Below are 14,904 nucleotides of genomic sequence, written 5' to 3' on the forward strand. Positions count from 1 at the left end.
TAAAACAGGTTTTCGATAAGGTGATAACACACAAAATGTTCCCCAAAAAGGCAAAAAACTCAATTGTGACGGAACTCTTCGGATTTTCAAAATTATTGGTGCGTTGTACTCAGGTTAAAGTGGCCAGCAAATAAGGAACAAAGAAACATTTCAGATGGAAGACATTTTAAGCTTGGCTCAAGTCAGGGAGTCTGTGTGGAGTGAGTGAGTTGTAGTTGGTAGCAACTCTTTTATGAATGTGTATTCTGTTGCCACTGGTGGTAATAAAGCGACTGTGTCATCCTCGACCACATGCAAGGGCATTACAGTATTTCGAAACAAATCACTGAATTTACAAATTTGCATGGTACATTTCAGTTTGTACTTTTTTTTTTTTTTTTTTTTACTTTTAGTTAAGTCAATGAGTCTTTTTTTACACATGTATCGACTTTGTGAATACTTGTGAATACATGTGAATACGTCTGCCACTTCTGCCATTGATTTGAATTGATTCGTTCACTGGGAGAGATGACACATTCAATATGGCGGACGCGCTTACCTATCGTACCAACGGGCTCAACGCGATTTCTACGTATCTTTGATGTCGATGCTGCTCCGTGTGAACTCGAAAAGATAAACGAGACCGGGGCTACGTCTCGCGAGACTTCCCCATCGGTGGCTCGCGCTCCAGTATGGCAGGACTCGCGTTGAGGTCTTGTCGCAGAGGGCTTTCACGCTTTTTAAGCCATGGAGGCCTCGCCGCTTCCTCGGCCACACACTCGAAAGGTTTGTCCGGTCCTGAAATTGTCGACTCGCCGTGATAAACACGGCCTGTGTTCGCTCGGGAAGTTATTGGAATGTGCACAAGGGGTGTGTGGCTTTGATGGATTGCGTCGTTTAAAAAAAAAAAAAAAATGTAGGCCTGTACATTGTGCGCTTGTCACTGATTTAACCTCATTACAATTAGACATAATTTGAGTATATTTCGCAATGAACGTGCCTTCATCCTGTGTTTGGCTCGCCCTAAACATGCTAGCCACCCCGTACCAATAGATAGTCCAGTGGTGAAGCCATGAGTAGTTGACATTTACATAACATGCAATACTAACACGTGTGTGACCACCAGGAGACCGGAGACACAAGTCTACAGTCCAGTACGCCACCAGGCCGGATCTTCCCACGCTGGCCTACAGGAGGGTGAAGGGGAAGAGTCCAGGCGTGGTCTTCCTACCGGGCTACGGGTCCAACATGAATGGACAGAAAGCAGAGGCGTTGGAAGAGTTCTGCCGGTCACTCGGGCACTCGTACCTCAGGTTAGCCATCAGACAGAATGCTTGGATGGTATGAAATGAACTCTTTTTTTTGAAGGGTTGCAGACCCATCCGCAATAATTGAAAAAAACATGAGAGCCCGTATAGTTTTATTTTTGCGTTTTCCCCCTCCCTCACACTTTAACAAATTTAAACTAATTAAAACACACTTAAACTTATTAAAACACAGTCTTTAAAGTATTCTGTAGCGCCAGTTCTCACCCTTACATTGTCAAGAAATGGGAGACTATCGAATAACATCACTGAGAGGTAACGAAAAGACTCCAGCTAAGAGGCTACGTGTGCTTGCTTCAAGCTTGTCACGCCCAATTAAAGTTTACTAACACATAAAACAAACAAAAAACAGTCTAACATGGTATATTTAAACACAAAAATGTTCAATCGAATCAAAGTTTTTAATTTAATTGTTCTGCCTTTCGCTACACATCACTGGCATAGATAGGTGAACAAAGGCGGCTGCGGGTCGTCCAGTGGGTCGGCGTTTCGAATCCTGGCTCTGACTGTTTGCTGTTGAATTGCCCTTGAGCAAGACACTAAACCCCAATTTTCTCCCAGTGGGCCCGGCAGCACCTTTCATGCTAGCAGCCTCCCATTGGTGTATGAATGTGTGCTTGAATTGGTGGTGAATGTGAGCCTCTGTAAAGCGCTTTGGGCAACATGATGGTGGAGCTAAAGCGCTATGTCAGTGCACTCCATTTATCAAGATGTTTGTATCTTAAATAGACAAATTAAGTGAAATTTGATCATTTCCCTTGACACCCCCGACGATTACTCACAGCACCCTGGTTGGAAATCTTTCCTGTAGTGTATTATAGTCTTTCATCATTGCCATTTTGGTTTGTTTGTTGACAATTTGCCGGTTTGTGCTCACGTAGGTTTGACTACACAGGACACGGGGCCTCAGAAGGGATCCTCGCAGAAGGGACAATTGGAACGTGGAAAAAAGATGTCCTTTATATGCTGGATGAAGTAGCAGAGGGCCCACAGGTAAATGCGTTCCATCCTGAAAGTGGGGTCCACACATAGTGGGTTTGAACATCTTAACTGTTTTTTAAAATGTGACAAAGCCCACACATCATCATGGAAATCATCATCTTTCTCCCATATTCTAAAATGCTAGGTTGATTGAAGACTCTAAATTGTCTAGAGGTGTGAATGCGAGCGTGAATGATAGTTTGTCTGTACTGTTTGCCATGTGATTGACTGGCGACGAGTCCAGGGTGTACCCGGCCTCTCACAATTAATGCGAAGGTCTACCAGTGTGATATGTACTTCTTGTACAATAAAGGCCTTCGCCCCTATTAGACAAAATGGCCACCTCATTCACATTCTTAGTCTCTAAAATCAAAATGCACAGAACACTGTCAGTACAGTGTTTAACTCTATAATAATGCACATGCATGCTGGAAATACAATCTTTCCATGTATTTGCTGGCAATAATGTTTATTCGAAGACCGGGATTTTCATTTAAATGCAACCTCAACATTTCTTTGTGAGGTTCACCGTCTGGCCACAAGGTGTCACTGTGTTACCACATTGTAACATACTGAACTAGTAGATGTACTATACATTCTAAGGACTCGCCATTCGATGTATGTATTAGGTTCTAGAATTTTGCATTCAGCCGTGCTTTTATTTCTTGGTAGATACTCGTGGGTTCAAGTATTGGAGGCTGGTTCATGCTGCTGGCGGCCATCGCGCGTCCGGAGAAGACTGCCGCCCTGGTGGGCATCTCCACTGCCGCCGACCACATTGTCACCTCGTTCAACTCTCTTCCGCTGGAGGTGGGACCTTTTTTTACATACTGACTAGCCTCCAATATTGGCCTAGACACTGTACCTCTACGAGACAGTTCCATTTTTCTCCACAGAAAATGACGAGGTGTGGACTAGAACTGTATTTTAAAAAAAGAAATCTAAGAAAATATAACAGACAAAATAAAATTTGGAATGCTCTTACAGCTGTGCAGCAAGTGCAAATCTGACTAGACGCATCATAGTACAGCTCACATTGCAATTATAGTTCTGTTTATATCTTATAAACAAACATTAACTTTTGTATGGACTAGAACTCCATGAAGGCATAGTCTTGCGGCCGTGCATTAAGTGCAAACATGAATTTGACATATCACGGCACAGCTCATATCCTAAAGTCATGTTAATACATTTCTCAACAAAAATTCACAGTAGTCACTACTGGAATGTACCTTTTAAGTACATTGTTAGGAGAACTGCCACCATTTTGATGCCTTTGTCTGAGACTCGACCGTGTTGTGCCACGTAGATGAAGATGCAGTTCCAGGAGAAGGGCGAGTGGACAGTACCGACCAAGCACTCTGAGGAGGGCCTGTACAAGTTTAGCATGGACTTCTTGCGCGAAGCAGAGAACCACTGCGTGCTGCACAGCCCCCTCCCGGTCACGTGCCCCGTGCGCCTCATCCACGGCCTGAAGGACGAGGACGTGCCGTGGCACATCTCCATGCAGGTGGCCGAGCGCGTGCTCAGCTCCGACGTGGACGTCATCCTGCGGCGCCACGGCCAGCACCGCATGTCGGAGAAGGACGACATCAAGCTCATGGTCTACACTATCGACGACCTCATAGACAAGTTGACCACCATGGTGTGATTAAAAGGTACCCGGGCAGTGGCGTGGGCCAAGGGGCTTAGCGTTGAAGGACTGTTTACTACCAAACAAGGCACGTTGCTTCTGCCAAAAATGACCTTTGGACTTCTATATCTGTATTTCCTCTACATATTAAGTTGTGTTTCAGTATTAGGTGGGTCACTCACTTCTACTACTGCTTTTCCTCCTCTTCCTTTCCTTTTTAAATACACAAGTCTATAGAGTTCCTGTGCCTTTTTAAAAAAAAAAAAAAAAAAAAAAAAAAAAAAAGAAAATCATATTTCACCCTTGTGGGCCCAATAAAACTCTGCACACTGTCAGTGCAGCTCTCTCTATCATTGAAGCCAATGGGATGCCAGTGTGATACAATAATGTAATTTTGTTATAATTAACTCATTCACTGCTGCGCACAATTATATTCGTCAACTGGAATCCAACCGTTTGCACCAATGACGTCAAGTACGTTTTTCGATTGGTAGGCGAGGGCAAGCGTCTTGCCCAGCTTGTCTGTGAAATTAATGCCCTCGCATCTGAGCAAGGAGAGCCACAATCGCTGATGCACTTTCACCTGTCTATTGAACGGGACAAACAGTCAAAACGCATACACTAAATGAAAACAGTCACAGAGAGGTGCTATAGAAAACAACTCACAACTGATGCTCACTCGCAGACTAACCAGCCAACCAGTCGTCAGGTCCTGACAGCGCTCACTAGGCCACGCCCCTGAAAAGCACTTTATCGTGATAGTGACTTAAAAATGAATTAAAATAAATAAACTGTAAACTTGAAATAGATTTGAATTAATTTAGAATAAAACAGCTAAATTAATGGACTGCATATTACAAGATGCTTGGTGGGCTATATTTAGCGCGCGGGCCATACTTGGTCCACCCTTGGTCTAGCGTGACATTCTATACCGCAGCATGGACCAGCTGGGCTGTTGCTCATTAACATGTAATTGCCGCCTCGCCGGACTGTGCTCAATGGGGCGGCGCGAGACACTTAACGGTGGACTGCGACCTTTTACCTCTCTCCGTCTATCATCTTTGCGTCCTCACACATGGACGAGAACATCAATCGAAGGCGCCGTTTCTTCGAATCCATATTGGTTCTTATTTATGAGGCATGTGCAACCGAATGGTCTCCCCTGAACCCAAACGTACAACACTGTGTTCCAAATGATGAGGCCTATGCTGTTTTCATTGAGATTTTCTAACTGTGATTTACAATGAATAACATTTTGATTATATAACTTTCTATAGTAATCAGTATTCAAATTCAATTCGTTTGGGCGAAACCCAAACGACTCTCATCCATTAAAATTGTTAGTCCATCCATGGAGAGTTTCTGCCCGGATTCCATTTGTGGATGTAAAAATTGCCTCCCCTGAGTCGCTAGCTTTTCCTTTTTAAAGATGCTCCACAGGTTAAAAGAACTAATCAGTGAAATCAGGCAGGACCAACACCAAACCCTAAAGACTAAGCATCAGAGCAAAAGAACATCATCTCTTATAAACGAAGCAATCCATGTTAGTCACAGTTGGGCATTTTCATGGTGATCTAATAACAACGATGTATTTTGCGTCTGGTTTACTGCATTAGCGTCCACTGTTCTTGGAAATATTACAAATTGAAAAAAAAACTAAGGGAGAAAATTGCACATTATATTAAAAACAATTTAAAAATATTTTCTGTACAATAAAACAGAAAAAAATAGTAAAGATTATGAGATTTGTGAATTATTACATTGAATGTTTTGGGGGTTTAAGTACATCGCGGGATGAATGAAACGCTCCCATGGGCCTTTGGTTGCCCACTCCTGATCTCATCTTAAATGCTCAGTTTTGATTGGCACTTTCAGAGAGTAGTAATTTTTATTAGTGGTTGATTGGAGCGCCGTCTAGTACTGCATCATACTGAGAGCGGTTTCTAATATTTTGGTGAACATGACAAAATATTAGCATCTCCGTATGATTCAATGCGGTTCTACTACAACCACAATATTGATATTAAGTATTTGAATGGGATGTACTCTGGAAAACTGACTTTTTAATGGCTTATATACAAATAGTTGGATCTGTGGAGTGCCTACCTTCCCATCAAGTGTGAAAAATATGCGTCAAAAAGCTGCATTGAGTTTTTTCAAATGCACGTATTAGTGTTGGCTAACATCGTTAGGTTCGGATAAGCGGGACATGCATTTCTCAGTGAAGTTGACAACGCGGTGGATTTGGGGAGGGGGGGGGGGGGGGGGGGAGATAAGTGTTTGGTGACGTGTCCATGTGTCACAGACACAGTGTAGTGTATGAAACGCGGCCTCCATAAGAGAAAATGCTTTCATTGTCTTTTCTGGCGCTCGCTTTTTTCCACACACGGGTAACTGACGCTGTTGTAGTGGCAAAGCCAGGGGTCCACCCGGTGGTAATGAAATCCGTACTCGCCATTGACATGCATGTGTATGAAATGTGGGAGGAAGCTGACGTCCCCTGAGAAAACCCACGCAAACATGGGGTTTGAATCTAGAACTTCTTGACTGTGAGGCAGACATACTAACCACTATTCACTGTGTTTCCCATAATGTCCGTCCATCAATTTCCATGGTATGTGTCCTCATTAGGGTGGCGGGTGAGCAGGAGCCTATCCCAGCTGAATGGATGAGAACCACAAACCTCAATACTGAGAGGCAGAGATGCTCACCACTATGTCAGTGTGCTGACCAGTGTGTAAAGTGTGCTCTCATTCTTGATCCTTGGGGTGTTTTGATGAATAACTGTTAAACTGAGGGGGGAAATGCATCATATTTAATAAATACAAATAAGATTTTTGTTTTTGTTTACATGATGCTGCATTGGATTAGTGCAGGTGTACCCAACGAAGTGTTTATTCATGCTTTCACTGGGGACAAATGCACAGTAGGGTTGAAACAATCAATAAATGCATCAGTAGTGAGGCTTCCAGTAGCTTACACAGACTGCAGTGACCGCTGGCAGTGGAAGTCCCCCATCCCCATCCCCCTCCCTCCCTCCCTCCCTCCCTCGTATATATAAAAAGGCGTGTCCTCGCCCCCCCCCGCTTCCGGACACAAGTGAGACTGAGCGCCCCACACACACCCAAGCTCGGCTCTGACGCACCTCTGCTGCCCTTCATGGATGCTCCAGGACTCCGGCATCCTCCGTGAAATTGACACGCTCCTGTGACAAGGTGGGACGTGACCACTTAACACCTCTAACTGTAAGTTAACTGTGTGGGAGTGTGGTTTTATGATGTAAATTACTGCACATTTGTTGTATTTGACTCATTTGTACTATATTATTTACATTTAACATACAAAAAGACACATACACGCTATCGTTGATTATGCACCACAGAAGGCTGACGTCATTGATTTTTTTACATTTTTTTTTTTTTTTAGTACGGGGCTAAAAATAGGCCCGATGTGGCATTCTGTTCACGAGGGCCATGTGCGTTTTTATTTTATTTTTGGCGGCATGCTGGAAACAGGTTTGACATGGTCACCACAGCAATAATGCGTCCGTCCCTGGATGGGACATCTGTTAGGGACCACACCCTTCCTTCCAAGCCACTTCATTAGGTACACCCGGACCACATAATGGCATTCAAATACATTAGATATTAATGTCCAGTTTCAGTGTTTGTAATACAGTTATTGTGGTTGTCTTGTGTCATGCTGAGAAGTGTACCTATATTGTGGTCATCTTAAGTTTCACAAAAGGTCAAAATATTAGGAACGGCTCTCATGATGACACCATTGCCAACTGAGACCTATTCCTAATATTGTGGTCATAAAAATATAGTTTAAGTGGTTCATAAATATTCCTGGAACCTGAGAGGTCTTCCTAATATTTGTGGTTATCTTGGTTTAGCGCCAGGAGAATATTACTTGAAACGGCGTTCGCTTCAACGCCAGCACAATAATAAACATAATCTGGGGCTGCTTGCTACATCTGGCACAATAAAATCTCAAGACTTGCCAAGTAATTCTGGACCACAGCAAAGTCAGATTTCATGAATTTTGGGGGCAGGACAAATTGTCCGGCCACAATAATAAACATTCCGAAATTGCTTTGCTACTTCTGACATTGTCTCAAAGGTGTGGAAGGTACAGTAAAATCTTCTCAAGGCGTTCTGGGTCACAATAACAATTGGGGGTGTATTGGCATATTGTTAAATTATTCATGCTAAATGTGTTATTTCATTGTGCAAGTGTACTTAATATTGTGTTGTGTGTTGTTATAACTTTATAATTTAAATATCATTGACTGTGTTCTTTCCTCCAGTCCTCCTCCACTGTGTGATACGTCGGGGAAGCGTTGCCATGGCGAACAGGGGCCCCAGTTACGGCTTGAGCCGAGAGGTGCAAGAAAAGATCGAGCAGAAGTACGACCCGGACCTGGAGCAACGGCTGGTGGACTGGATCGTGGCCCAGTGCGCGGGTGGTGTGGAGAAGCCGGCAGCGGGCAAGGAGGGCTTCCAGAAATGGCTGATGGATGGGACGGTGAGTACACGAGCACTGCTTAGAATAGAAGAGAGCATCTCAATTATTAAAACGTCATGACTATTATTCAAATAAATATAAACCTTTGAAAGAAAAACTTTATATAGATCTAATTTTGTTATATGATGTATATCTTTTTAAATATGTACTATTTTAATATACGTTTCATAATTTTATATGTTTTTTTCATTTAAATTTTTTAGTACAAATTAATGCCTTTCCCCCCACTCATCATCTAGTACTGTCTGCATTTAAATACATAAACACCTCTGTCCACTACTATAGGGTTATTACGTAAAATACATTTGAAATAATATTTATAAAATTGTTTTTAATGTTGAGTTTAAAGTTTAAAAATATTTATAAAAGTTTATAAACATTCACATATTGTCAATCAAAACGCTGCCTTAACGGCGAAGTTTTAAGTAGAATGCTTATCAATTGTCCAGCGAGTATGTATATAGAATAATGACACTATAAAAAATTTGGAGGAACTTTAAATCCTGGGATTTTTTTCGGATCCAAAAGGAGACCCTTTTTAACGTGACTTTCCTATGGTTTCCAGGTCCTCTGTCTGCTCATCAACAGCCTTCATCCCAAGGGCAAGGAGCCAATCAAGAAGATCTCAGAGTCTCTGATGGCTTTCAAACAAATGGAGAAAATCTCTCAGTTTCTGCAGGCTGCTGAGGCTTACGGCGTCACCAAAACGGATATATTCCAAACGGTAGACCTCTGGGAAGGTAAGTTTAATAATTGAAGAAAAAAAATCTGAATAAAAAAATTGCAATTTATAATGTTAACCCTCTTGTTTTGTTCCGGGTCAAATTGTTAAACACTCTAGAGAAAATATTCCATAAATATTGAGAACATTTGTTGTATTTTGGACATTTTTGTTTTAGGCTTAAATGTGTATTTACAGTTCAATAATAAGTCAGTTTTTAATTTTATTTGTGTAATTTAATTTCTCTTTTTAAAAAAAAAAAAAATAATAATAATAATACTTTTTTTTTTTGGTTAAACATGCAGTGCGCCACATTGATCCATATTTGGTGTACTAAGGTTTAAAAAAAAAAAGAAAACTGTACATTTTAAAATTTTCCAGTTCAATGATATTTTTTGTATTTTTTTGATGGTTCAACATATTTATATATATTTTGTTTTCACTTAAGGTTGATTTTTCAGTTAATAATGAAATAAGTGTTCTTTTTTTTATATACACATACATTTATGCAGGTGTATTTACAGGTCATTTGTAAATCAATAATCATTCTCGTTTGTTTTTTATTTTTTTTATGGTTAAATATCCACTGATATTTTTAGTAAACCAGGATTAAAGAAAATTAATTACTTGGAGTTACAAGTTTGTTAGTTTTCCACCAGTTCAATTTTTTTTTTTTTTTTTTTTTTTTTTTTATAATTAATAGCTAAACGTACAGCATTGCTCCATGGAAAGGTTTTGCTGTACCAGGGTTCAGTAAAAATGCTTCAAATATTTGTCCTTCCCCCCCCCCCCCCCCCCCCCCCCCCCCCCGGTTCAATAATAAATCAATATTTTTTTATATTAAAAAAAATAATAATAATGTTGGTTAAACATGCAGCAGGTCACATTGACCTGTGCACATTTTTACTTTGTCGCTTCATCCATTGCAGGGAAGGACATGGCTGCGGTGCAGAGGACCCTCATGGCATTGGGCAGTGTGGCCGTCACTAATGACGATGGCCATTACAAAGGCGACCCAGACTGGTTTCACAGGTAAAAACCTCCCATCTCCTCTTCCTGCTCATATCATCCTCCTCCATGTCTGCACTATTACTCCCTGTGTACAGGAAAGCGCAGGGCTATCGGCGGGAGTTCACTGAGGAGCAGCTGCGCCAGGGCCAGAGTCTGATCAGCCTTCAGATGGGCAGCAACCGCGGAGCATCTCAGTCGGGCATGACGGGCTACGGTATGCACCGTCAGATCATGTAGAAGACGAGCTAGCCTAACTTCCTTTACCTACTTCTTGTTTCTACTAACACTATGTAAAGTAGCCTATTCTGCCTTCTGCTAACTTAACCTCCCTGAAACTGCTGCTTTAAACAACGATGTCTCCTCCTCTTTGTGTCTTCCACTCTGCTGTGCTGCTGTCACTTCTTCTTTATGATTTAATGTGCAACGCGAAGTCCTCACTTTAGCACAACCCCCCCACCCCAACATATGATTAAAATGTCAAACAAGCCATCAGTGTTCATCGATGCTGTGAAAAAGGCATGCTTCTTTAATTAATTTAATTTACCACGGGTGATTGTTTTATAGTGGTTATTTGTTATGTGATTGTGGTTATTTGTTATGTGATTGGGTGCTGCCTCACATTGTGGCTGGTTTACGGGACTAGACTGTACTCTTGCCTCTAAATGTGCACTTTTATTTTGTTGTTTGTTTTGGTCATGTTTGTGTTATTTTTTTTCCCAATATGTTTTGATCTAGAGGCTTACTGGAGAAATGGAAATAATAAAATACGTGAACATATGTTAGTGTGGTTTTGGAGTGTACAAAATCCTTGGGTGTGTATGGAAAGTAAACAAACTCCTGCCACCCACCCCACCACCACCACCCATTTTAATAGAAGAATCCACAGTAACTAACTTCAAAATGTAAAAATCATTATGAATTCCAATTAAATTTTACGGAAAAATATATTTTAAAATAAATGTATACCTGTAATTGTAATAAAATGGAAGAGGTGGCCTGAAGGGGGTGCTGTGTACAAGGTGCACTTGCATGCTGTCTCACTTGATGCATTTTTACTTTTATATATATATATATATATATATATTTTTTTTTTTTTTTTGACTTTTATGTCCACAGTACATACATACTATATAGCAGCAGGGGGTGTGTTCACTTTGACCCTCTGTGTTGCGGCGGTGTTATGGTCGTCCCTGGGGCTCATCCCTCCTGTCTGTCTGCTTGACTTTTCTCACTGAGCATAATATAATAATAAAGAGGGATCCGGACTGCAAAGTCATTAGGATGGCAGCTTCCTGTCGATGGATGCTCTACACCGTCGTGATTAAATAAAGAAAAAACATCGAGATCTTGTTAGACTGTGTGATACAGTACTGTATCTCTGTTCCACAGCCTGGTGAAAACACAGCTCAAAAGCATCTACATAACATCTTAGTGGTTAGCCACTCAAACAGGGTCTAATTTAGTGTTACCGATGATCCATTTTATGGGGTCATTTGTTTTCTGTTATCATTTAAAGACCTGGTGGTTGGCTATTAGTGTTTGGTGAGTCGTGCGCTGCATGCACCACATACATGGATTCACTACACTAAGTGTGATTTGGGGGCTGTCAATCAATGCTTAATGAGGGCTAGCGGTCGCAGTTTTTATTTATTTATTTATTTATTTTTTAAGACTCGAAAGTAGCTCTGCCCCTCGTCGTCATGCCACCAAAAAAAGCGTACTTGGTGTTGACCCTGCAGTAGAGTGGGCTCGGTGAGCAGGGCCTCCAAATAAGATTTTCGTGAAAAAATATGCCTCAAAAGTCGCACAAAATGTTTTGTAGTGTCATTGAAGCATTATTAGGAGTCCCACTCTATTTTAATGTTGGCACTTTTTTAGGTGGTACTTGGTGTAAAATGTTTGTGAACTGATTTACAATAAATACATTAACCAAGTATTGAATTTATTAAAAAAAAAACATTTAAATGAGCAAATTCTGGGGAAAAAAGGTCTAAATTAACACAATAAATGTCATGATCCGTTACCTTTTAAAGCCTGTTCAGTTTAATATTATGGACACACTCGGGTGATGTGTAACTCATAAACACAATAAGTAAGCCAAAAAAAGCTCAAGCATCCAATTGACTTGAGGTGCAAAGTTCTTATCAAGCTCCACTTTTTCACTTGCGGTCTCCAGATCACATTAAACCCATCTGAACATAGCACTGTGAGCGTTATTAGCTTAGCAATGTCGCCGACGAGCTTCACCGTCCCTCTCTTGCTCCTCCTGCTGGGACTCGGGTGCCTTGCGCAGGATGACGGCCCGAGCGGTAATAACAGAGGCTGCCTTTGTGGCTATCCTGGCATCCCTGGGAACCCGGGGCACAATGGGGCACCAGGAAGAGACGGCAGGGCGAGAAAGGGGACACGGGTGAGTGATCATGTTTTAAGTGTTATCCGCTGTGCCTTTTACACTTAACTTTGTCCCTGTTAAGGTGGAATTGGTGCAGTGGGACTGATGGGAAAGGATGGACAAAAGGGGGATACGGGACAACCTGGTAAGTGCTTAAAGAAGCGCTTTTCTCACTGGCTTTTTTGCAACATTTATTCCATTACCTGCATGGTGTCGTCGAACGCTAACAGTTCTGGTAGCTAGTTAGCCACTGACTGGGCAGAAAAGTCAACAGTCAAGCCATCAAATTTGAGAGAATTAACAAGATGTCTCTTTGTTTTTTCTTTTTTTCAACACAAAGAAGGAGCAGCCTTAACAAAAGGCATAAAAGCAGAAGAAAGTGAAGTAAGCGGACATTCAGGTGGTGCCCTGGACTGCTAACTTTAGTTGCTAGCCGTGCTGTGTAATCATGATGCTGTGGAACCTTAAAATTCCCAAAACACAATTTTTGTTTAAGATTTCTGAAAACACGACAATTTAGTCTTCGATCAACTTAAAATGCAACAATGAAGCCCACCCAAGCCTGAGGAGAATGTGCAAACTTAAAATTATAAAATAGAGGCGCCATCTGAAAAATGTTCTTCCTGTGTTTTTCATGTAGGTGCACCTAGTCCAGCAGGGCTCAAAGGGAAAAAGGGGGGACAACGGAGAACCTGGGAAAATTGGGCCCCCAGGAGTTGAAGGGTCTGAAAGGAAATAAGGCGAACTTGGGTTACCCGGACCCTAGGGACCCAAAGGCGATGAGGGGCTTTCTGGACCACAGGGCCCAAAGGGAGAAACGGGTCTTCGTGGGGACCGAGGCATACAGGGGCCGATCGGACCTCCGGGCAGGCTGGGTCCTAAAGGGGAGTTATGCGCTCGTGGTCACAAAGGTGGTTCTTGAGGAGACGAGGGCGAGCAGGGAGATGCTTGTATCGTCTCCAAAAGTGCTTTCTCTCTGGGACTCACCGCACAGAGCAAACTCCCGACCGCCCAGACGCCCATCCGGTTTGACAGGATTATTTACAACCAGCAAAATCATTACGATCCCCAAACTGGAAGGTTCACATGCTCTGTGGCCGGTGCGTATTTCTTCACCTATCACATCACAGTGTTCTCCAGAAACGTGAAGGTGGCCTTGCTGAAGAACGCCGCCAAGGTGCTCCACACAGCAGACAGCTACCAGAGCGGCGAGGACCAGGCGGCCGGGGGCGCCGTGCTCCACATGGAGCCCGGGGAGAAGGTGTGGCTGCAGGTAGTTGGTGGAGAGCTCTTCAACGGGCTCTTCGCAGACGAAGACGACGACGCCACGTTCTCCGGGTTCCTGATATTTGGGGCTTGATGTTGAGTGGAGGAGCTTGTAAGGAATAATGAAAGAATGTAAGAAATGAACGAGAAAGAAATACATAAATTGAAAGTAAGAAGACAAAGAATGTGTTTGAAGGAAACAAACAAACCGAAAGAAGAAATAACTGTTACTAAGTTGAAAGAATAAAAAGAAAGCAAAAAGAAAACCGAATGAAAAAACAATGTTATCAAGGGTGCAAATCTGTTACTCCAATTCGACAACATGGTGTGCCTCAAGGTTAAAACTCTTGACCTGTTTCTTTTTTTCCATTTTTTGCTCATGTTCTCCCTGCAATTTTCTCTGAATGTAATGTTCCACTTTACATAGCTGACACAGTTTAAAATATATAGTTTGATTTGAATGAATGACAAAATTTGGCCTACAATACCAAACCAATCTAAATCTCATCTAATATGACCTTTGAAACTCCTAAAAATATGTATTAACTAATTTGGATGGCCACGTTCATTATCATTTGTCTTGGGTTGAACACACTAAATAGCTTTTTGTTTTGTATGGTCTTTTTTATTATTATCATTTGTGACTATTCTGTACATTGTCAAAAGAATCCCCTTGAAAACAAGACTGTATCTCAAGGTGTTACTGTACTGTCCTCATAATAATAAAGAATGTACATGAATGAATATGCTCTGTTGAAAGTTATCTACCTGTTTGGGATGGGCAAACAAATGCACTCGCGAAACATTGAGTTAAAAAAATGCACTAACTGGAAGGTCCTGTCTTGACTTATTTCCTCAGAGGAGGAAGAGGGCCTGACAGCCGACGCGTGATTGGCGCGGCAGTCGCGCGGTGATCAACCAATCAAATCCTATCAGCATATATCCGACTCCGCCCCCATTTTCTCGTATCTTCCTCACAGGCGTAAGAAGGCGCGACTTTCCCTATCAGCCCACGCGTGATTGGCCTACGGGAGAGAAGTTACGTGTGGCCAACCAATCGAATTCC

The 14,904-nt window shown here is 42.0% G+C and overlaps 3 protein-coding genes across 4 annotated transcripts; all 3 read left to right on the plus strand.

Moving 5' to 3' along the window:
• The first annotated feature begins 566 nt into the window (after window positions 1–566).
• Window positions 567–4,253, plus strand: abhd10b (abhydrolase domain containing 10, depalmitoylase b). Its single transcript, XM_061666788.1, has 5 exons — window positions 567–765; window positions 1,106–1,292; window positions 2,186–2,297; window positions 2,958–3,095; window positions 3,595–4,253. Exons 1-5 carry the CDS (start codon window positions 672–674, stop codon window positions 3,934–3,936), a joined length of 873 nt encoding a protein of 290 aa, XP_061522772.1. The 5' UTR covers window positions 567–671; the 3' UTR covers window positions 3,937–4,253.
• Window positions 4,254–6,170: 1,917 nt separating this feature from the next.
• tagln3b (transgelin 3b) lies at window positions 6,171–11,215 on the plus strand. 2 transcript variants are annotated; one of them, XM_061666789.1, is made up of 5 exons: window positions 6,171–7,163; window positions 8,231–8,448; window positions 9,014–9,188; window positions 10,099–10,201; window positions 10,276–11,215. In XM_061666789.1, the coding sequence occupies exons 2-5, from the start codon at window positions 8,269–8,271 to the stop codon at window positions 10,415–10,417; spliced, it is 600 nt and encodes a 199-aa protein (XP_061522773.1). In that variant the 5' UTR covers window positions 6,171–7,163; window positions 8,231–8,268; the 3' UTR covers window positions 10,418–11,215. The 2 variants fall into 2 exon arrangements, with proteins under 2 accessions (XP_061522773.1, XP_061522774.1); XM_061666790.1 differs by lacking the exon at window positions 6,171–7,163 and having other exon boundaries at window positions 8,213–8,448.
• A 91-nt stretch (window positions 11,216–11,306) lies between these two features.
• Window positions 11,307–14,582, plus strand: c1qtnf9 (C1q and TNF related 9). The gene is given in 5 exon segments (XM_061666787.1): window positions 11,307–12,567; window positions 12,570–12,590; window positions 12,655–12,717; window positions 13,213–13,235; window positions 13,237–14,582. Coding segments are annotated over 5 exon segments (963 nt in total). The 5' UTR covers window positions 11,307–12,407; the 3' UTR covers window positions 13,933–14,582.
• The last annotated feature ends 322 nt before the right edge of the window (window positions 14,583–14,904 follow it).

Source organism: Phycodurus eques, chromosome 21, assembly GCF_024500275.1.
Source record: "Phycodurus eques isolate BA_2022a chromosome 21, UOR_Pequ_1.1, whole genome shotgun sequence".
NCBI classification, from domain to species: Eukaryota; Metazoa; Chordata; class Actinopteri; order Syngnathiformes; family Syngnathidae; genus Phycodurus; species Phycodurus eques.

Bases quoted from the DNA above. Each gene is read 5' to 3' on its own strand.
- tagln3b (XM_061666789.1), top strand. From the start codon at position 8,269: ATGGCGAACAGGGGCCCCAGTTACGGCTTGAGCCGAGAGGTGCAAGAA. The intron at 8,449-9,013 runs GTGAGTACACGA...TATGGTTTCCAG, and splicing joins AATGGCTGATGGATGGGACG to GTCCTCTGTCTGCTCATCAA. The intron at 10,202-10,275 runs GTAAAAACCTCC...CCCTGTGTACAG, and splicing joins GACCCAGACTGGTTTCACAG to GAAAGCGCAGGGCTATCGGC.
- abhd10b (XM_061666788.1), top strand. From the start codon at position 672: ATGGCAGGACTCGCGTTGAGGTCTTGTCGCAGAGGGCTTTCACGCTTT. The intron at 1,293-2,185 runs GTTAGCCATCAG...GTGCTCACGTAG, and splicing joins CTCGGGCACTCGTACCTCAG to GTTTGACTACACAGGACACG. The intron at 2,298-2,957 runs GTAAATGCGTTC...ATTTCTTGGTAG, and splicing joins AAGTAGCAGAGGGCCCACAG to ATACTCGTGGGTTCAAGTAT.